Source organism: Pelophylax lessonae, assembly GCF_965119305.1.
Source record: "Pelophylax lessonae genome assembly, chromosome: 4".
Taxonomy (NCBI): domain Eukaryota; kingdom Metazoa; phylum Chordata; class Amphibia; order Anura; family Ranidae; genus Pelophylax; species Pelophylax lessonae.
Genome location: NC_138771.1, coordinates 523,798,268 through 523,819,774, shown reverse-complemented (window position 1 = coordinate 523,819,774; position 21,507 = coordinate 523,798,268). Strand labels below are relative to the sequence as shown.

General features: G+C 43.5%; 1 protein-coding gene across 2 annotated transcripts in view; it reads left to right on the top strand.

Moving 5' to 3' along the window:
* Nucleotides 1–21,507, top strand: part of FBLN1 (fibulin 1) — a 138,134-nt gene that overhangs the window by 31,674 nt on the left and 84,953 nt on the right. For both annotated transcript variants that reach the window (XM_082255076.1, XM_082255077.1), the window contains exon 2: nt 17,544–17,652. In XM_082255076.1, coding sequence (XP_082111202.1) covers nt 17,544–17,652 — 109 coding nt within the window. The remainder of the gene's footprint in view (nt 1–17,543; nt 17,653–21,507) is intronic.

Here is a 21,507-nt window from a genome sequence, read left to right as displayed (position 1 = left end):
TCTCCCGTTATATGTCTGCAGTCTCTGACCATCTCCCGGTGTATGTCTGCACTCTCTGACCATCTCCCGTTGTATGTCTGCAGTCTCTGACCATCTCCTGTTGTATGTCTGCAGTCTCTGACCATCTCCTGTAGTATGTCTGCAATCTCTGACCATTTCCTGTAGTATGTCTGCAATCTCTGCTCATCTTCTGTAGTATGTCTGCAGTCTCTGCCCATCTTATGGGGTATGTCTGCAGTCTCTGGCCATCTCCTGTTGTATGTCTGCAGTCTCTGGCCATCTCCTGTAGTATGTCTGCAATCTCTGGCCATCTCCTGTTGTATGTCTGCAGTCTCTGGCCATCTCCCGTTATATGTCTGCAATCTCTGACCATTTCCTGTAGTATGTCTGCAATCTCTGCCCATCTTCTGTAGTATGTCTGCAGTCTCTGCCCATCTTATGGCGTATGTCTGCAGTCTCTGACCATCTCCCGTTGTATGTCTGCAGTCTCCGGCCATCTCCTGAAGTATGTCTGCAGTCTCTGACCATTTCCTGTTGTATGTCTGCAGTCTCTGGTCATCTCCTGTAATATGTCTGCCATCTCTGATCAGCTCATGTAATATGTGTGTAGTCTCTGGCTATCTCCTGTAATATGTCTGCCGTCTCTGATCATCTCATGTAGTTTGTGTGTAGTCTCTGGCTATCTCCTGTTGTATGTCTGCAGTCTCTGGCCATATCCCGAAGTATGTCTGCAGTCTCTGACAGCTTTCTGTAGCATTATATTCACTAAATATGTATGTGCAACCCTGTGCTTATGTCAGGGGCTGTATTTAAGGCTACCACTTTTCTAACTCTTTCTTACTCTCTAATTAAAACTTATGAAAAAAACGAAGCACCTTATTTTTGCAGATTTAAACAACTACGATTGTATAGGGCATGCACACCTTCAGAAAATTGTATGATATATTGCAGGTTAAATTTTGGGCTAGAGTTGTACTTGAAACGAGGTCCTATGGCCGTGGTCCTGGGAATAGACTGTCCCTAGTCCAGAAGATGACCCCACCTGTTATCAACGTTTGGCAGAGTTCACAGCCTCTTGAGCAAAGGTTTTTCCTGAGTCCTCCGCCATTATCACAGGTTCATTAACAACTGTTCCTTTGAACTCAAGAGTATGAGTGCCAAGAAGAACAAATACACATTAGAAGCTGCTAATTCTTCATTCACTCCAGGCTGTTATAGTAAACATTGCAGCCAAAGGGAAAGTATTGCTACGCTGACTGAACTCAGCAACAGCTAAATACACTTTTGAAAAGCAAATATGTGAATTGTCTTCACTACCAAATGATTTGTAATTCTATCCAGCCATTTTTGTGATTTAACCCAGGTTCACACTGTTGTAATGCGGGACACCGCATGTAATTTGCATAGAAATCGCAGCACACTCCTGTGTAAATTACATGTGGCCTCTCTGGGGTGCGAGTTGAGCCATGGATTTGCATCAGACTGGTGCAGGACCCTCTTTTTGTCCACACCAGAATTAGATCACTTGGGTGTTCACACTCATGCGATCCGATTGTGCAAATCGCTTGGGGATTTGCAGGGTGTTGTTAACTTAGCATACACTTTGCAATAGGTTTGTATAGAATGGTTGCGACTTTGATGCGGTGCCGAAATTGATGTGGTGCTGTGAATTTGCACCGCATCTAGTGTGAACCCAGGATTATAGCCCGCTGCCAAGCTGAAGAGTCAGTCGATATTTCTCTTTTAGAGTTAAGGCTGGTACACACGGTCCGAATATTGGCCAGTATTGGCTATCTGACATTCAGCCTGTGTGTTCACCAGCCTGTCCGACAACAGCTGGCCTAACGTCCGCCCGCTGTCCAACGGGCATACTGGAAGACCAGCAGCCAACCGGCATCCAATTAGCTGACTAGTGTGTTCTGCCGGGGGGGGCGCAATCCCCGGGGCAGTCAGAACACAATAGCTCAATGGAATGATCACTGTACTAACATCACTGGGTTAAACGAAGAAACCTACCTGTGTGTACCAGGCATTAAAGTGATATTAAAATCTTGTTTATTTTTGTTTAAACTTATACTTACCTCGTTAGCGCTCCTGGCTCCTTCCGAGTGCCGAGTGCCCCCACATCAAGCAGCTTGCTATGGGGGCATGCGAGCCAAGTTGCTGCTCTGTGTGTCCATTCAGACACAGAACCACAGCTCAGCCCTGCCCCCTCTCTATCCTCATTGGCTCACTGACTTTGATTGACAGCAGCGGGAGCAAATGAGGAGGGAGAGTCCCGGACAGTCGAGGCAATTGTGCAACATCGATGGATCTAGATGGGGCTCAAGTAAGTATTAGGGGGGCTACTGCTCATAGAAGGTTTTTTTTTTTATCTTAATGCATAATAGCATTAAAGGATAAGTTCACCTTTGAGAACATGTTACAGGTTCCCAATGCTGCAGCCGCTGCCCACTACCTTCTCTCCCTGTGGCAGCAATACGGGAAGAAGATCCCCGTACTAGCAGTCATTTTTTAAAAATAAGCACAGCTGTAAAGGCCTCTGTCCATACAGCCACATCATTCATTCACACAGGTCTGTGTGTTAATGAACTACAAGCCCTGACATCCTTTGCAGTTGTCCGCTTGTAGTACTTGTTTGTTCCTGTCAGTGTATCTGCCTGTCCGTACGGGATGTATGTGTATACAGATATACTGACAGGTCTGCAGGAGATCTGCATGTCACCAGTGATCTTCTGATCCCAGGTGCCATGCTTTACAGGCTTCAAAAGAAGAAATATTACATGCACATTTTTTTTTTACCTGCAAAAAAAATGTGCATTTATTATTTTTTCTAAAAGGTGAACTTATCCTTTAGGATAAAAAATCTTCTGCCTTTAGAACCACTTTAAAGTGTATTTATACTCAAGAACAAAATTGTAATATACTGCAGCTTACTAGTTCTTATTTGTGGTGGCTGCGTCATTTTTTTTAAGCTATTTTCCTTTATTTTCCTTGATCCTGCCAGTAACACACTTTCTTTCTCAGAGTGATAACACTCAATCAGTATACATGTATTCATAACACTAAAGCTGACTATACCCTGCAAGATTTTTATTTACAAGATTCTTGTCACCATTGAGTCAACCAATTTCCTATGGCAGCCCTTTACATTTTTGATGGAACCCCAGACATATTAAAAAAGTTTCACTACAATATGTATGAATTTTCTTCAACAAAAATCATATTCACATTTAGAACTTTGTTTGTTCGAGAAAGGTATTCCAACCTGCTCCTTTGAATTATATCATCACTGTGGTCGAAAATGAACGTTGATTTGACCCCACTAACAACTAGAAATTTAAACCAGCATTCTTAAAACAAACATTAAAAAAAAAAATCTACTGGTGTACAGCCAGCTTTAGTATGGATTTATATAACTAGAACACTATTCCATAACATCAGCCACTTAGACCGCATTCACACTGGTACGACTTGGACCGCGACTTGTCAGCCTGACAAGTCGCGGTCCTCACGCTCCCATTGAGTAGTACAGGAGCCGTTCTAATAGGAGCGACACAAGTGGCTCCGACTTAGAAAAAGGGTCCTGTACTACTTCGGGCGACCTGGAGGCGACTTGCATTGACTTCCATTATGTGAAGTCCGTGCAAGTCGCGCCGAAGTCGCGATGCACGTGACGTTACAGGTCGCCCCCTAAGTCGGAGCGACCTAATGTGAACGGAGGCTTAGTGTGCATGTTACGCAATGTTTTAACCAAAAATGTTGCTATATAAAAATATATATTATACGCAGTGTTGTTGCTTGGGGCAGAACATTGTTTTTCTAATGGTTAAAATAAGTCAGATGCCATTGTAAATGGAATAATAAACCAACAGGGACAGTACGACCCCCTCCCGTAGGGACCACATCAGCAAGGTTGTAACTAAAGTAGACATAGCAAACCATGCAACTGCTCAGGGACCTAGAGCTGTCTGGCAACACAGAGGTTTTATGTAAGTATGAAGCATTTGTAAAATACATTTGGATAAAATGAATGTACATAAAATTTGGGAACCTCTGTACAATTTCTATGTAAAGTATTTCTACTCTGTATTCCTAGGAGACTTGCATTTCAGATAGAGAGGGGGCCCCTAAGGCTGAATTCACACCTTTGCATTGACATACATTTGAATGCATTTCAATAATATCAATGGGAAATGATTTAGGGTGAAATCATTGTGAATCCAGCCTTCTACTCAGTGTGTTGCATTGCCATTAATTTTGAAAGGCACCCTAACAAACATCCCCAGCATACCACAGCAGTCCTGCGTTGTGGTACTCTAGGAAGAAAAACGTTTAGGTGCCTTAAAAGGTCAATTTTGGTGCAGTGGCAGCCCATTCAAAATAAATGGGCTGCCTTGACAAAAGGCATGTTAATGTGCAACATAAAGCACAGTAAAAGTCTGTACCCATCCTAGTGGTTTTAGTATAGTTCCACATCACACCAAGTTGGCTGGGAACTCTTCTGTAGAGATTTCAAAACTAGAAGCCCTGAGAGATACCCAAGGAGCCAGTGAATGATAAACCTGCCATGATCCACCTAATGTATTAATGGCCTCCTTATAGTAGACAATTTCGTATAGTAGTGTTATACAGAATAAATATGTATTCTGTCAAATTTTGAACTTTGGATGTCACCTACAAAAAACTAATATCAACCCTAATACTGATATTATGTCATCATGACAAGCTCTTGGACGTCGTACATAAAGATCTGGAATACACATTGTCTTTTAGGCAAAAGTGCAAGTTTTCAGTCCAAAAACACTTTTTAACGGATTCATATAATATCACAGATTTGTAATTGAAGGATTGGATTACAGATGAACTTTGGTCAGTGGAAATGCATGATACTGTTCTAAAATACAGGGCTGCTGAAATTGGGGAACATTACCTGGTAAAGGGTCAGTCCACCCAAAACTGTTATTTCTGTGTTGGTTAGAAGCTGAATAGTTAAACCACCTAACAGTTTCATCTCCAAGGTGGACAAAAACAAAATTGGGAATTATGTTATCAATATTTCAATATTGGAGTTTCCAAGCCACATAAGAAAAGGGCTGATGTAGCTCCATATACAACTTAAATATCAGTTATGTTTGAACTGCAAAGAAAAATACTTCCACTTCAGCAAACTAAACTCTTAAACTCTCTTTTGCGACACATCATGCTATCAGTGCTGAGACATTGGCCACGCTGCCAAAGATCACTGTTGAGGGGTTTTGTCTGAGTGTCAGTGCCCCAAGACTTTTTGGTAGAGATCATACCAAAACATAAAGCCTAAAATGCAATACCCCAAAGCCATTACCATTTATAATATGGGGTCTACAATAGTTGGACTCAGCTTGGTTGCCTGGCTTTGTTTGTCTTCGGTATGTATGAGTCATAGTTTCAGGAAAAACAGGCAGTAAATTTAAGTCTGGGAAAAGTCAGAATTCTTTATCCCAATAATTGTTCCAGATCAGTGACTCAGATTTTACTCCAGCCAAAGCATCAAAACAGTAGCAGAGTATAACTACAATGCAGCCTATATATTTTTCCCATTGCAGGTTTCCTTTAAAGTGGACTTATGCATACAGGTTTTGTTTTAGGGTTACAGGGAGGGCTGGTGGTTTTAGGGTAAAGATTACAGTAAGGGTTAGCACTGAAGAAGGCTACACAAAGGATTAGTGTGGGAAGAAGGGCTAGAGGGAGGATTTGTGTTAGGATAAAAGTTACAGCAAGAGTTAAGCTGGCCATAGAAGTTCGAATCTCGGCCAGTTCAGCAGGAACTCGAGATTTAAACCATGTATGGGCAGGCTTATTGTACCAAGTTTTCGATTGATGAACTTGGGTATAATCAGCCTGCTGGATTTTACATGCAATTATCACTAGTGGCTGCTATAGTCGCTAGCAATAATCACTGTCTTTACTCAGCGGGGTTGGCTTCCCTTGCCAGGAGAATAAAATGGATCGGCGGGAGGGATTTCCCTGTCCGCACTGTCTGTGTTGATGGGGGAATCAAGTAAATTTCTTTCTTGTAAGCCGTGGTTGCAGAAAATAAATTTGCTCCGTGTATGGCCTGCCAAAGTGTTAAGGTGGCAGGAAGTGTTAGGGGGAAGGTTAAAGGGAGTTTAAGGATTAGAATGGGGTCAGTGTTCAGATTCGGGTTACTGAGAGGGTTAGTGTTAGGGTGAGCTATACAGGAAGTGTTGGAGTTGGGGGTTTACAGAATGGTTATTGTTAGGGTAAGGGTTACAGGCAGGGCTGTGTTAGTAGTGGTGGGGTACAGGGAAGGTGTTAGGGTAACAGGGCGTGTTAGGGTGGGCGTTACAGTGAGTTAGTTAGGGTTACAGTTAAGGGTGAGCACGACAGGGAGGGTTAATGTTAGGGTAAGTATTGGAGGGAGAGTTCCTTTTAAGGAGAGGGTTACTGGAGGGTTAGTGTTAGTTAGGGTTACAGGGAAGGTTTGTAAATTGGGAGGATTATAGGAAAGGTGAGTGTTGCAAGAAGGATCAGTGTTGGAAGAGGGTTACAAGGAGTGTGAACCTTATAGCAAGGGTTAGTGTTAAGGTTACCAGGATTTTTAGGGGGAAGGTTAAAGGGAGTGTAAGTGTATGGGTTAGAATGGGGTTAGTGTTAGGATTAGGGTTGCAGGAAGAGTTAGTGTTAGAGTGATGGTTACAGAGAAGGTTGGGGTGAGGGATACAGGGGAATTTAGTGTTGGGACAAGGGTTACAAGGGGGTTATTGTAGACCTGTAATTTTCAACCTCAGCCCTCAAGTACCCCCAACGGGCCATGTTTGGGAACTTCCCTTAGATAAAATAGCTCTTATCAATACCATCTCATTGATATTGATTTAAAGCAGCTGTGCAAAGTAAAGGAAAACCTGAAAACATGGCCCGTTGGGGGTACTTGAGGACTGAAGTTGAGAACCACTTTTGTAGACTAAGGGTTACAGGTAGGATTGGTGTTAGCATTAGTATTACAGGGAATGTTAGAGCTAGGGTTTCAGGGAAGATGTTAGGATTAAAGTTAGGGTGAGTTACAGGGAACATTAATGCGAAGGGAAACTTAGGGTGGGGTATACCTCTCGGCTTTGGGACTTCTATTACAAAAACAACCAACATTCATCTCAAGACACTGAAGCCTAATGTATTAGGTTTATGCCTTTTACATAAGCCATGTGTGTTTAAAAGCTGCCTCACCTTTTGGTTTCACTCAAACAGTTATTTGTCATCAGGAAAACTTGATTTGTATTTGAAATGTGGTTTCACCATTCTACATTTAGCGGAAAGGAGTCAAATTAGACCTGGCTTTAAAAGGTGGTTCTGGTTGCAGCTGTTGTGTGACTTGCTGTTTGGCTCCAGAGAATCTGTGCTTATACAATATTGTTATTCTCTGTGTCTGATTGTTTCCCTGACTGAAAACAGCTACAAAATGTATTTATTTTATTTGTCTGGAACAGAACCAGATTTTTTTGTTACGCCGTCTTGAAGTTTTAATCAGTCTCAGGGTTCACTGTGAAGATTTTGACAATGAAGCAGCCTCTAAAATAGGACTACGTGTCTTGTGCTACATAGGAAGTACCACTGCAAACATCAATCTGTGTTGTTCCTGGATAAACTATGAAAAGCATTTATTGTTTTCAAAGAAAAAGTGTATCAAAAGTTTTTTTTAAGTTTTGGATATAGTAGGAAATATTTACAAAATATATATTTTTTCAGTATTCAGCACAATGCCTTAGTGCAAGGATTTTCAATATTTCAGAACAAAGGCAAGTTTACTGTCCTTGAGGCTTTAGAGAGGTCGGACTGCAGCTAGTGGGATTAGAAACCGCCCTGGTGTCAGTGAGAGTAAACAGTGCCCCATTATTGGTTTTAGTGGAAGGAATTGTGGCCTATTGTTGGCAGGGCCAGTGCTATACTGTTTTAGGCCCTAGGCAAGATCAGCTACTTGCGCCCCCCCCAAAAAAAAAAAAAAGGGAAGGGGTTAAAAACTGCTCTATGTCATATCCAGTGACCCTGATCTGATGGTTCCTCTATGTACTGCTGTCATACCCAGTGATCCCAATGTTCCTCTGTCACATCAGGGGTCCCTGATATTCCTCCATGTCATACCCGGAGACCTTGATGTTCCTCCATGTCACACCTGGGGACCCTGATGTTCCTCCATGTCACACCTGGGGACCCTGATGTTCCTTCATGTCACACCTGGGGATCTCAATCCCCCATGGCACACCCAGGGATCCCAATTCCTCATGGCACACCTGGTGACCCCGAACCCCTGTTACACTTGTGACCCCTCTCCCCCATGTCACACCTGGTGACTCTGATTCCCCATGGCATACCTGGTGACCGCAATTCTCTTTCACACCAGGGATACTCCATGTAACACCCAGGGACCCTGATTCCCTGTTCTGGGGACACTTACTGGGCAGTATCAAGAGAGTGGCCTGCACTCTGCCCTCCTTCACCATGATCCTGCTTATTCCTTCTCCCAGGACGCTCCTCTCCTGGATCACAGTGCTCACCACAGCTCCAACCGGCTCCTGGTGGAGGGAGAAGCAGCAGTCAGAGAGCTCCACACCTCCTTCATCACCAACATCCTCAGACCATTCCGTTGCCTCGTCGCTTCTGCTCCAGTAAAGATGCCGCCCTCCAGTGCCGAGCTCAGGTTCAGCTCTCCTCCACTCCCTGCTTAATACCGACCCAGGGAAATGAACGGCTGCCCACCAGCTCAGATTAGAGAGTCACTTCCCGCCCAGGGATTAGGCCGCTCAGCTCCAGGCGAAGAGGATCATTATGCAGGTAGCACTCGGGTGGGCTCCTTTCCTGCCCCTTGGGGCTCCCCCAGCAATGGTGGAAAGCCAGGGCCTGGTAGTTCTGCCACTGCCCCAGACACCTGGCATCTTCCTCTGTCCTTTCTTCCTCCCCCACTGCTGCCCCTCCCCTCAGCTCACAAGGATTATTCATGACGGAGAGTGAGTGTTGACTCGTGGCTGCGCCCCTAGGTGGCAATGCGCCCTAGGCGGCTGCCTAGTTTGCCTAGTGGAAGCACCGGCCCTGATTGCTGGTGTCCATGGGAGGCTTGATTCCTATTGTTGGTGTCTGTGGAAGGAATGACACCCCATCATTGATGTCTGTGGGAGGAATGGTGTCCCATCATTGGTGTGTTTAGGAGGACTGGTGCCGCATCAGTGGATGGCAAGGTCCCCCAAGGCCCGGATAAAGGCAAGCAAAGGGCCACATTCGGCCCATGAGCTGCAGTTTAAAGACCACTGCCTTAGTGTATACTGTTTTTTAAGCAAATCTTTTTTTTTTTGTTAACATGTTACATAGTTACATAATTAGTTGGGTTGAAAAAAGTCCATCTAGATCATGGGTGTCCAACCTTTTGGCTTCTCTGGGCCACATTGAGTGTAGAGAAATTTTCTCGGGCCGCATATAAAATATATACTATAGTTAAGGTATATAAGTAATAAAACGCCGCCGCGCCCTTCCCGCACTGTCGCCCCCCCAGCACTAATTTAACACAACTAGAGGATGATCCCTTCCGAGGCAGCCTATGCCTACAGTTAGTTAGAAGCTGCTGTGGCCGTGCCCCCGACCCAACTTCCTTCTTCCCCATCGAAAAAAAAAAAAATTGTCAGGGGGCAGTGGGCCGCATTGCCTGGGGCTCTGGGCCGCAGGTTGGACATGCCTGATCTAGATCAATCAATAGACATATGGGAAAGGAGATATATTGAGGCTAATGTGGTCTTTCATGGTACCATACAAAGGCTTAGCAAAATCATTACATTTAAAATTGAATTTTATTCAAAGATTTGTTAATCACAGATGGGGTGACCTTTAGACGATAACCCTTGTCAGTTTTAACAAATGCCATCAGAGTGTTGGACACTCAACATTTTTCGCTGGGACATCACCGCTTCTTCAAGAGCTTATAACATTATACTATAGAGCAATAAACACATTTAATGCTGCAATATAGAAAAGAAACAGTGATTACTTCAGATTACAAATCATGATAAAATTGTGGTGAAAACCCATGCATGCTCTCCTACGTGAGGTGAGCTAATCTGCAGGAAGCCACAGGAGCAACTCTGTATGTAAAGAGCGCCCCCTTGTCATTGTCATCTGTAATGACCTTGAAATGAATAACTCTACACCAAGTTCACTATATGGCCTGTTAATATATTTATAGATGACAATCATATCCTCCCTCAACACCTTTTGTCAAGAGGGAATAAATTCAGTTCAGCTAAAGTTTCCTCATAAGCTGAGCTCCTCCATGCCTCTTATCAGTTTGGGTGCCCTTCTCTGCACTTATTATTTAATAATGCTAGCAGCATAGGGATTAAAATAGTTAAAGTGGTTGTAAAGCCAGAAAGTTTTTTTTTTAATCTTAATGCATTCTTTGCATTAAGATAGAAAGCCTTCTGTGTGGAGCAGCCCCCTTCAGCCCCCCCTAATACTTACCTGAGCCCCCTCTCTATCCAGCAATGCACATGAGTGCCTCCTCCGTCCAGTACTCTCCTTGCTGAGACACAGCAGCGGCCCCATTGGCTCCTGCTGCTGTCAGTCAAAGTCAGTTAGCCAATCAGGAGAGAGAGGAGGAAGAGCTGAACTGTGGCTTCGTGACGGAATGGACACACCAAGCTGCGGCTTGGCTCAGGTGACCCCATAGCAAGCTGCTTGCTGTGGGGGCACTCAAAAGGAGGGAAGGGCAAGGAGAGCCGAAGAGGGACCCGAGAAGAGAAGGATCCAGGCTGCTCTGTGCAAAACCACTGCTTAGAGCAGGTAAGAATAACATGTTTGTTATTTTTAAAGAAAATGCAATGAGACTTTAATATCACTTTAATGGTGATTGAGAGAGTTTAGCTCCACTTCGAGGTAGAGTAGAGGGCATCAGTGGATGAAAAGGACTTAGCAGACCCCCAGTTTTTGGTAGAGTCTATCTGCGATCACTTGATAGGAACCCTTTGTTTGCAGCACACAGCAGCAATGAGCACATGTGTGAAAACATCACTAGCATGACACATCTAGTAAAATTTCACATTGACAGACAATATTTACCTTCTCGCCAGAGATTCTGGGCAGCAGCACGCAAATGTCATCACAGCTGGCTTTCCACTCTAATGCAAGGTGGGTCCATTTATTCTGCGCCAAAAGAACCATTCTTTCTAATAAATCTTAAAGGGACGTACACCACTATGTGCATGAAACAAAGCATACAAGTAAGCAAACAAAGCTACCATCATTTAAAGTTGGTATTAAAAAACAAAGTATTATATTGCAGCTAGCCAATTTTAGGCTTTTTTTTCTTCTTTATTTTTACCTGGTGATCTGGCCAGCAAGTCTCTTTTTTAACATTCTTTAACAGACCAAACTGTCAAGCAAAGTAGCAGTTGGAGGGTTGAGACAAACCATTTAACACTAACAGCGGTGCTTACAATGGTCAGATTTTGTAAATTTACTGTATGTAAAAACTTTATATCAAAAGTAAAAAAACTGTTGCTATAACTGCTTTAAATGTGTTAACTAGAATTCAGCTTTAATTAGTTAGGTAATTTCATCTTAAAGGTATTGTACAGGCAGAAGGTTTTTTTTTTTATCTGAATGCATTCTATGCATTCAGATAAAAAAAAACTTCTGTGTGTCGCAGTCCCCCTCAGCCCCCCTAATACTTCCCTAAGTCCATCTTTATCCATCAATGTTGCAGGAGTTTCTCAGCTGTCCGGGACTCCCCTCCTCATTGGCTGAGACAGCAGTGTGGTGTGATTGGCTCTTGTTGCTGTCAATCAAAGTCAGTCAGCCAATCAGGGGAGATAGGGGGGCGGGGCGGGCCACGGCTCCATGTCTGAATGGACACAGGGAGCTATATATTCAGCAGAGACCCAAGAGAATAAAATGGTGATCGTAGCAATATGTTATGTCACACAGTATTTGCGCAGCGGTCTTTCAAATGCAATTTTTTAGGAAGAAACACACTTTCATGAATTAAAAAAAACCCAAAACAGTAAAGTTATTTTTTTGTATAATTTAAAAGATGATGTTACGCCGAGTAAATAAATACCTAACATGTCATGCTTTAAAATTTCGCACACTTGTGGAATGGCAACAAACTACGGTATTTAAAAATCTCCATAGGCGGTGCTTTAAAAAGTTTTAACAGTTACCAGTTTAGCGTTACAGAAGAGATATTATGCTAGAATTATTGCTCTCACTCTAATGATCACGGTGATACTTCACATGTGTGGTTTGAACACCGTTTACATATGTGGGCGTGACTTGCTTCTGCGCACGGGACAGGTGCTTTAAATTTTTTTTTTTTCTTAATTTTTTAAATTTTATTTTGTTTTATTTTTTTTTACACTGTCCATTTAAAAAAAATGTTTTTTGACCACTTTTATTGCTGTCAGAAGGACACCAAACCCCTCTTTTTGGCTGTTTTGAATGCTGTAATTTTTCTTTTTTTCTAGCGATTTTAAGGTTCCAGTACCCGGAAGTGATGTCACGACATTGCTTCTGGGTTTTTACATTGGAGACCCAATCATACCTGAATGTGGCTTTGTTTAGGTCTTGAGCCAGCCGGCAGATATGCCAGATGGTCGCTTGGGTCTTCCGGTGGGACAGGAGACCCAGGCGAGCCGTGGAATGCGGCGGGAGGGGCAGGGGCGTCACTCCCTCTCCTTGTAATGACAATTGAGCCACTGCTCACCCGCATCAGTTGTCATTACAAGAAAGCTGACAGTTGGCTCTAAACAACGGTATCGGGTTGATACCTCTAGCTGCTGGCATCACCTCGATACAACCCCCTGATGCTGAGGCCGCATATTTGCATTCTGTCGGCGTGAAGGGGTTAAAGTGGTTCTAAAGGTAAATGTTTTTTTCCTTAATGCATTCTCTGCATTAGGCTGGCCATAGATTATGCAGTTTTTTTCCTTCAACCAAGGCTTGAACCTTTGCCCAGAGCAGGTATATACTGTATAACATGTTTGTTATTTAAAAGAAAAAACAAAAAAACTTTAGAATCACTTAAATACGGGGCCAATTCTGACACTTCTCACATACAGGTATGTAAAAATTTACATTTTTTTTTGCTAAAAAACTACTAGAACCCCCAGACTTTTTATATATAAATTTTAAGCAGAGGCCCTAGAGAATAAAATACTGAGTGTTACAATTCTTTAGCTTATAAGACACTTCAGTGAATGCTAATTGTTTGTTAAAATATAAAAGATGATGTTACGCTGGGTAAATATATACCTAACACACCATGTTTTAAAATTGCGTATGGTCATGGAATGGAGCCAAACTACGGTACTTAAAAATCTGCATAGGCGACGCATTATAAACCTTTACAGTTATTAATTTGAAGTAAAAAAAAATGGCGCCTCTCCCTTTTAGGTGCTGGATAACTTAATGTAGAGCTGCCTTCAATTTAAGTGACGTGACTTAAATACAAATAGGAATAATGAGTGAGGCGCTACTACTAGTTAGCACACATTCAAGTGATGATTTATAGAAACCGTGCTATAGTATTAACAAAGTGATATGTGCTTGATAATTGAATTAGTAATAAATAAATAAATAATGTGCTATATGTTCAATGCTAAACGATATGAGCAAAAAAAAAAAAATTCTAAATAAATACAGTACTTCAAAAAACTTCTAAATAGAGAACTAGTGCAATTTCTGACATACATAAAAATATTATATAATAGTAATAATTTACGTGCAGATGAATAAAATTGTGAATAAATAAATGTGCAGATGAATGAAAGTGCATTCAACAATAAAGTGCAACAATGTCTGCATGCACAACCCAGTGCCACTTAAAAAAATGATTAAAGTATCCAATATCTTTTCTAAAAAAATTTGAACAAATGGTGATCAATCCAAAAAGTCCATCCAAGACGGTGATCACAAGTGATATGTGTTCTTATTAAAAAACTTTGTGCTGGTGTAGCTTGTTCCACCACCTAGTGCTAAATTTGCCACTCACCAAATGCACTCAGGCCTCTGAGAACCTATAGTGCCTGTAGTGTCTCTTTAACTGGAAGGTAAATCCGCTTAAATAGCCAGAATCCCATGAGAGGAGTGTCACAATCCAAGGATATATTCTCTCAATAGATAAAATACATCATTGTGCAATGCCCTTTATTTAAAATCAATAACAATTACAATCCAGACCAAATCACATTTAGAGTGCCTCCAATGGCACTCTCTGCTTGCTTAGATCAGTAAAGTAAGGAATCGCCGATCTGAAGACAGTGTGCGTTCCAGCTGCTTTCCAACCCCACCCCGGGTTGCAGGAAAGAAATTTGCACTGTCAATGGCCTGCCTTACTTTCTCCATCAACTCACCCCCCCCCCATAAGTAACCCTCTTTTGTTTCACTTGCCTCTCCCTTTGGATTGTAAGGGCCGGCCTTTGGGGTGTGCGAGCTGTGCGGCCGCACAGGGCGCCATGGGCAACAAGGGCGCCGTGCGGCCATCACAGCTCGTAGAAGATCAGGCGATTCAGGCCGCACATCGGGAGGTAAGCGGCGACCGCAGCCTGGACAGGGTTAACACAGGCCGTGGCCGCCGCTTACCTCCCGCTGTGCGGCTGTGCCTCGGTCACCTCTCGGTCACCTCACCTACTGCTGCAGCCTGCAGACAGTCTGAGGCGAGCTGTGTATTACACACAGCTCAGCCTCCGATCCACGTGCGGTGACAGATCCCTCCTTCCTGCAGGGATCGTCAGCTCCTCCTCGCCCCGCTCTTCTCCTCCTCCCGCCCCGCCCACACTCCCCAGGATGTGTGGGCAGGAGGTTTAACGAAAAGTGCAGACAGCGTGAGGTAGGGTAAGTGAGGTCTCCTTAAAAAAAATGTTAGGGGGGTCTCTGATGTGGGGGGCTCTGTGTGAGGGGGGCTCTCTGATGTGGGGGGCTGTCTCTGATGTGGGGGGCTCTGTGTGAGGGGGGCTTTGTAAGGGGGGCTCTGTGTGGGGGGCTCTGTGTGGGGGGGCTCTGATGTAAGGCGGCTTTTTGTGGGGGGGTCTGTGATGTAAGGGGGCTCTGATGTGGGGGGCTCTGTGTGGGGGGGGGCTCTGATGTAAGGGGGCTTTGTGTGGGGGTCTGCAATGTAAGGGGGGCTCTCTGATGTGGGGGGCTCTGTGTGGGGGGGGGGCTCTGATGTAAGGGGGCTTTGTGTGGGGGTCTGTGATGTAAGGGGGGCTCTCTGATGTGGGGGGCTCTGTGTGTGGGGGGGGCTCTGATGTAAGGGGGCTTTTTGTGGGGGGTCTAATGTAAGGGGGGCTCTCTGATGTGGGGGGCTCTGTGTGGGGGGGGGCTCTGATGTAAGGGGGCTTTGTGTGGGGGGTCTATTATGTAAGGGGGGCTCTCTGATGTGGGGGGCTCTGATGTAAGGGGGCTTTGTGTGGGGGGAGGGGCTCTGTGTGGGGGGAGCTCTGATGTAAGGGGGCTCTCTGATGTAAGGGGGTCTCTGATGTGGGGGGTCTCTGATGTAAGGGGGTCTCTGATGTGGGGGGTCTCTGATGTAAGGGGGGCTAGGTGTGTGTGTAGGGGGTCTCTGATGTTAGGGGGGCTTTGTGTGGGGGGTCTCTGATGTAAGGGGGCTCTTTTGTGTGGGGTCTCTGATGTGAGGGGTCTCTGATGTTAGGGGGGCTTTGTGTGGGGGGGGGTCTCTGATGTGTGGGGGTCTCTGATGTAAGGCGGCTCTGTATGTGGGGTCTCTGATGTGAGGGGGTCTTTGTGTGGGGGTTCTCTGATGTGGGGGTCTCTGATGTAAGGGGGGCTTTGTGTGGGGGTCTCTGATGTGAGGGGGGATTTGTGTGGGGGGTCTCTGATGTGAGGGGGGCTTTGTGTGTGTGTAGGGGGTCTCTGATGTTAGGGGGGCTTTGTGTGGGGGGCTCTGTGTGGGGGGTCTCTGATGTGTGTGGGGGGTCTCTGATGTGAGGGGGGGCTTTGTGTGGGGGGTCTCTGATGTGAGGGGGGCTTTGTGTGGGGGGGCTCTGTGTGGGGGGTCTCTGATGTGAGGGGGGCTCTGTGTGGGGGCTCTCTGATGTAGGGGGGGCTCTAAATTAAGGGGGACTTTGTGTGGGGGGGTCTCTGATGTAAAGGGGGCTCTGTGTGGGGGTCTCTGATGTTAGGGGGGCTTTGTGTGGCGGGCTCTGTGTGGGGGGTCTCTGATGTGTGTGGGGGGGGGGGGGTCTCTGATGTGAGGGGGGCTTTGTGTGGGGGGTCTCTGATGTGAGGGGGGCTCTGTGTGGGGGGTCTCTGATGTGAGGGGGGGCTCTGTGTGGGGGCTCTCTGATGTAGGGGGCTCTAAATTAAGGGGGACTTTGTGTGGGGGGTCTCTGATGTAAAGGGGGCTCTGTGTGGGGGGTCTCTGATGTAAGGGGGGCTAGGTTATTAGTGATCATAAAAAAGAAAAGTCAAATAAAGTGCAAAAAAGGTGCAAGAAAATGCGCGCGGGGGGGGGGGCGCCACAGGATTAGCTCGCACAGGGCGCCTGAACACCTAAGGCCGGCCCTGGTAAAGCATTGCTTAATCTGTTGCCACTTTATAACTCTCGTATAATAAAGAGTGACATGAGCCTAATAAGCTGCATTTACTACTCTACATAGTAACAAAATGTGGCTCATTCATAAAGCAGTGGCTGTAACACACATTCCTGGTGGATCATTTTCTTATAAAAATTTTACACTGATAATAATAAAATCTGGTGTTTTCTAATTATTTGACGTGCTGTAAGCTTAGTATGTTTTATAGCAAAATTAGATGAGACCTTGGACAAACTAAAAATGACCAATTTTGTGTTGGCAGTCACAGCCAAGTGGCAGCCTTTGCCACCATCCAGCTTCTCCTGTTCACACTTGTATTTGGTATCTGGAAAAGTCTCACAGGCTGCTAAAACTTTTATTTGTCAAGAGAAAAAAAAAACTTAACACTTACTGAATGCCTGCATTATGAGCAAAACTACAGAATGAACTGAATTATGGAAGAGTTCTGGCCAAGATAATAACTGCCAGTACATTTATATCAGGTTACATGTTGTTCTAATATTTATTTTGTGCCTAGTCATTTATTATATTTTAATATGTTTCTTATTTTAACAAGAAATGTAACATTCCAACTTCACAGACTAAATTTAAATTGAAAATTGAGCCTGTTTGGTGGCTTGAAGCCACCAGTTTTAGGATGAATAGTTATTTATTATAACTCCACACTGCTAGATTGCACTTTAATAAAGAGCTATATTGAGTATTTTTGGAGGCAGAAGCCAGTTGTGCAGATTATCTTATGTGAATCAAGGCTTGATATATGCAATATATGCCTATAGGCAGTTAGTTCCTTGCACGAGGCAATTTGACAAACGGATTGGGGTGCATGCATTCTGTTTTGAACTGAAGTTGTATCTTTTGTATATTTTTGCCCATCCTTATTATCTCAGAAGGTTGGGAGGAATGCATTCTGAAAACCATAATTCTAACTGGAACATTATTTTGTCACCCCAGCTTCTGCGCAGGTCACAGTGGATGCTTGCTGCACGAGTGGATATGAATGGGCATCACAGAAGCAAGAGTGCAAGAACCTCCCTGTTTTGTCCGATTCCAAACATTGCAGGTAATTGGGATTTGATATGCAGTATGTTGGACATTTAGACGGTTCCTGATGAACTAAAGTTCGCCAAATGGATGGCCTGCTCTGATTGAAAAATTAAAGGGGCCGGGTGGAAATTGTTGGTGGAGCAAAAGCTGCATTAGATGAATCTGCTCGTAGCGTGTTCTGAGAGCCCCTGGTTCCGGCTGTTAGAATACAATAGCCCCAGTGGGCATCCTATGACTGCTGCCTAAGCCACCTTATGCTGGTGCTGGCCCTGCTGCTAAATGATCTTCTCTTTGCACCTATTCATGGGAATTCACCAACATGGGTTGAAAGATATATGAAGGCTGTCATTAATATTAGTTGCCTGGCTGTTGTGTTTATCTTTTTTTTTAAACAAACAGAATGTTCTTTAATGGAACCCAAGACGTTAAAAAATCAACAGAATGGAAACAATCAAAGAAGCACAGTGCACATTGACAATGACAAAAGTGACAGAGCTTAGTCAACAGAAATTCAATACGTACACCACAGAAAATACTTGATAAAATAACAATGGTCAATTTACAAAACACTCAATGGAATTGACATCGTAGCCTTCAGCATGTAAACAGAATAACCATGGGGGAAGACCACCCCCCACTAAACTGGCCATGGCTGCCGTACCCTCTCAAACATTTTTGGGCAGTTTCTGCCTATATAGGTTAACCCATAGAGAGGGAGAGCAGCGTTGATAGATTTTTCCCATGAACCTACGGGGGTGGGGGTGTAATAGGAATTCCATTTGAGAACAAATTCCCTCTTGGCATAATAAAACAGGTGCGAAAGTAGTAATTTGGTGCATCTAGGCCTCTGATCATCATCCTGGATCCCTAGTAAAATCAGTTCTGATGAGACTGGGAGGGACAGCTGGAGGCGGAGGTTGATAAGTCCAGCCGTCACACCCCAAAATCGAGCTACCCACGAACAGCTACAGAACATATGAAAATATGTGCCTATACCATCCCCACAACTGTTGTGTTTATTTAATAGCTTCAATATTCTCTGAAAAAAATATTCAATTTGTTGCAAAATATGTAGATAAGCCCCTCTAAATTCACTCATGTTGCTTGTCAGTGACTCTACCAAAGCATCAAAATGACAGCCAGGCAGCTAGCATTTTCAGAAGAAAAGATCAGCAATGGCAAAATCACTCAGCAATATTCTAATGTACTATCTAATATGGCAGAACAATAGGTAATGAGTTTGAAAATTCCAACCAGACAGACAGGCTTTAACCCTAATTCTAGTGGTCTAAAATAGACTGCTTGTTATTTGGCCCTTCAAAACATATTGAGCAGATGTTCTCTTATCTGGAAGTAAAATGAAGCTCTGGCATACATTAGACAAATCCACTTTGTGTACATGACCACATTTTGCTAAATCACCCATACCCATACTAGCGTGTAAATTGTACATATTGTAACCTCAACTACAGCATAAGTAAAAGCTTCACTGAACATGACTTCAAGCCAGGGGTCTGCAACCATGTACCAAAGGCAACAAGAAGAGTCGAGAATTTATCAGAGTTGTATAAAGTACTCTAAACCCATACTTGAGTAAAAGTACAAGTTCTCGATCAAAAAGTGACTTGAGTAGAAGTGGAAGTGCTCAATCAAAAAGTGATTTGAGTAGAAGTACTAAAGTATTCAACATTTTTTGTACTTAAGTATTGCAAGTAGTTTTTTAAAAAATTTTGCTACTCAAGAACTGAAAGTAAAAGTACCAGTAGTTTTGAAAAGAAAATTGCTACTCAAGTACTGAAAGTAAAAGTACAAGTACTGTGTTATGTAGTTATTAAAGAAAGAAGTCAAAAGTTTGAACATCATATTGTTTTTTATTATTTCAAATGCAGCTTTTATTTATACATACAGTAACATTTATTTTCGTATGCGCTGATAATACACATGTTTTGAGCTTCATGAAACCTGCCATCTACTGTTCTGGCAGTGGTAATTTTTATAATAGTAACGAGTAACTATGCAGCACAAAAAAAAAATATCGGAGTAGAAGTATTGAAATCATCGAAAAAATGTAGTGAAGTAAAAGTGGAAGTAGGAGGAAAAAATTCTACTCTAGGAAAGTACAGATACCGCCTTTCGGTACTTAAGTACAGTAGTGAAGTAGTTCTACTTAGTTACTATACATCTCTGGAATTTATCCTACTGGGTCTCCAAAGGTTGTCCACAGTTTTATCGTTCATCTGGGGAGTATTTGTTTGTGAAACAGATATCAAAGTCAAGGTTCAGGAAAAAGGGCAAGGCGGGTTGATTTCAAACACGGTCAGACAGGAATGGTCAGCAACAAGGACAATCTAAAAGCAAAGCAAAGCATATCCATAAGCCAAATGCCTACTATGATGGCCAACTCAACTCTTAGTTGTTGTGCTCTATAAGAAAGTTGCTGCCCAATCACATCTTGTGCTAAATCGTGCCTGAGGACTTAAACAATGTGTGGCTGTAGGAGCCTGGAAAGATCAGCAGCAGGCAAGTGTGGAGACCTAGGAAGGTATGAAAGAACAGCAAAGAAAGCCACAGGATAGAAGCATTAGAACCAATGGAGCGATATCCCTACAGACCATTTGGGAGATGATATTGATGATGATGTTGAAGACCATCAGAACCCCGGTTGTTAAATTCGCTGTTAAATTCCTTACAGTAGAAATTTTTTTATTTTTCACTGGGAATTTGCAACCAACAAGGATATACAGTATATCTAGTAATCACGGGTTACACAACCTACGTGTTCTTTTTCACTACTTCTTTTTAAAATGCAGCCTTTGCAAAACAATCTTTAAATCTGTCATCAGACTATAGAAAAAACACTTGAAATCTTGTAACCTGAGATTTCTGTACAATCATCACCTCCTGCAGATTAGGCGTCTGAAGTGCTCTTTGTGTCTTTGAAAGGTTTATCTAACCAGGTGAAGAATTTCATGTGCTGAAAAGATATGATGGTGGTCCAGCTACAGACTAAACTAACCTTACTGCTTGGGCAGGTCTAGAAGTGTCTAATTTATCAGACAGAGCTGGGAAAGATATCTTTTTCAACAATCACTGACCCTTATGCCTATTTTAGTCTGTAATGTTGATGTAAGCCGCCTGTGAAACCAGCAATGGGGACCTGGGTTCAGTTCCCAATAGGATCCTTTCTGCATGGAGCTAGTACATTTTGCTGGGCTTTGTCTAGGACAATGCTGTTTTTTTATGCGGTGGTCCTATCTGTGAGACCCCATGCTGTGTGACAGGGCTTTGTTTATTAACAAAGCCACGAGGTAGCCAATACAGTGCTGATATGCAAATTAAATAACTTTGTTTATAAATAAAGTCTTAAAGTGGAGTTCCACCCATTTTTGGAACTTTAGATCTATGTAATCCCCTTTAAAATGGCTTTTACCAATGGAAACTTTTTTTTTTTTTTGCTAGTAAATACCTTAATTTCTGCTTTATTCCTCCTCTTCTCACTTCCGGGTCTGATCGGCGATGACGTCATTCGGCGATTCGCAGTGTCTGCTGGGATGTATTCTATCCCAGAAATCTCGCAGTAGCTGAGCTGTACTGAGCCGTGCCTGCCCCGCCTCCGCCCCGCCTCCTCTCATTAAGTTGTATTGTATGAATGTATTAAGGCCGTTCTCTGCCCCGCCTCCCCCCGCCTCCTCTCATTGGTTGTATTGTATGAATGTATTAAGGCCGTTCTCTGCCCCGCCTCCGCCCCGCCTCCTCTCATTGAGTTGTATTGTATGAATACAACTCAATGAGAGGAGGCGGGCAGAGGAGGCAGGGCGGAGGCGGGGCAGAGAACGGCCTTAATACATTCATACAATACAACCAATGAGAG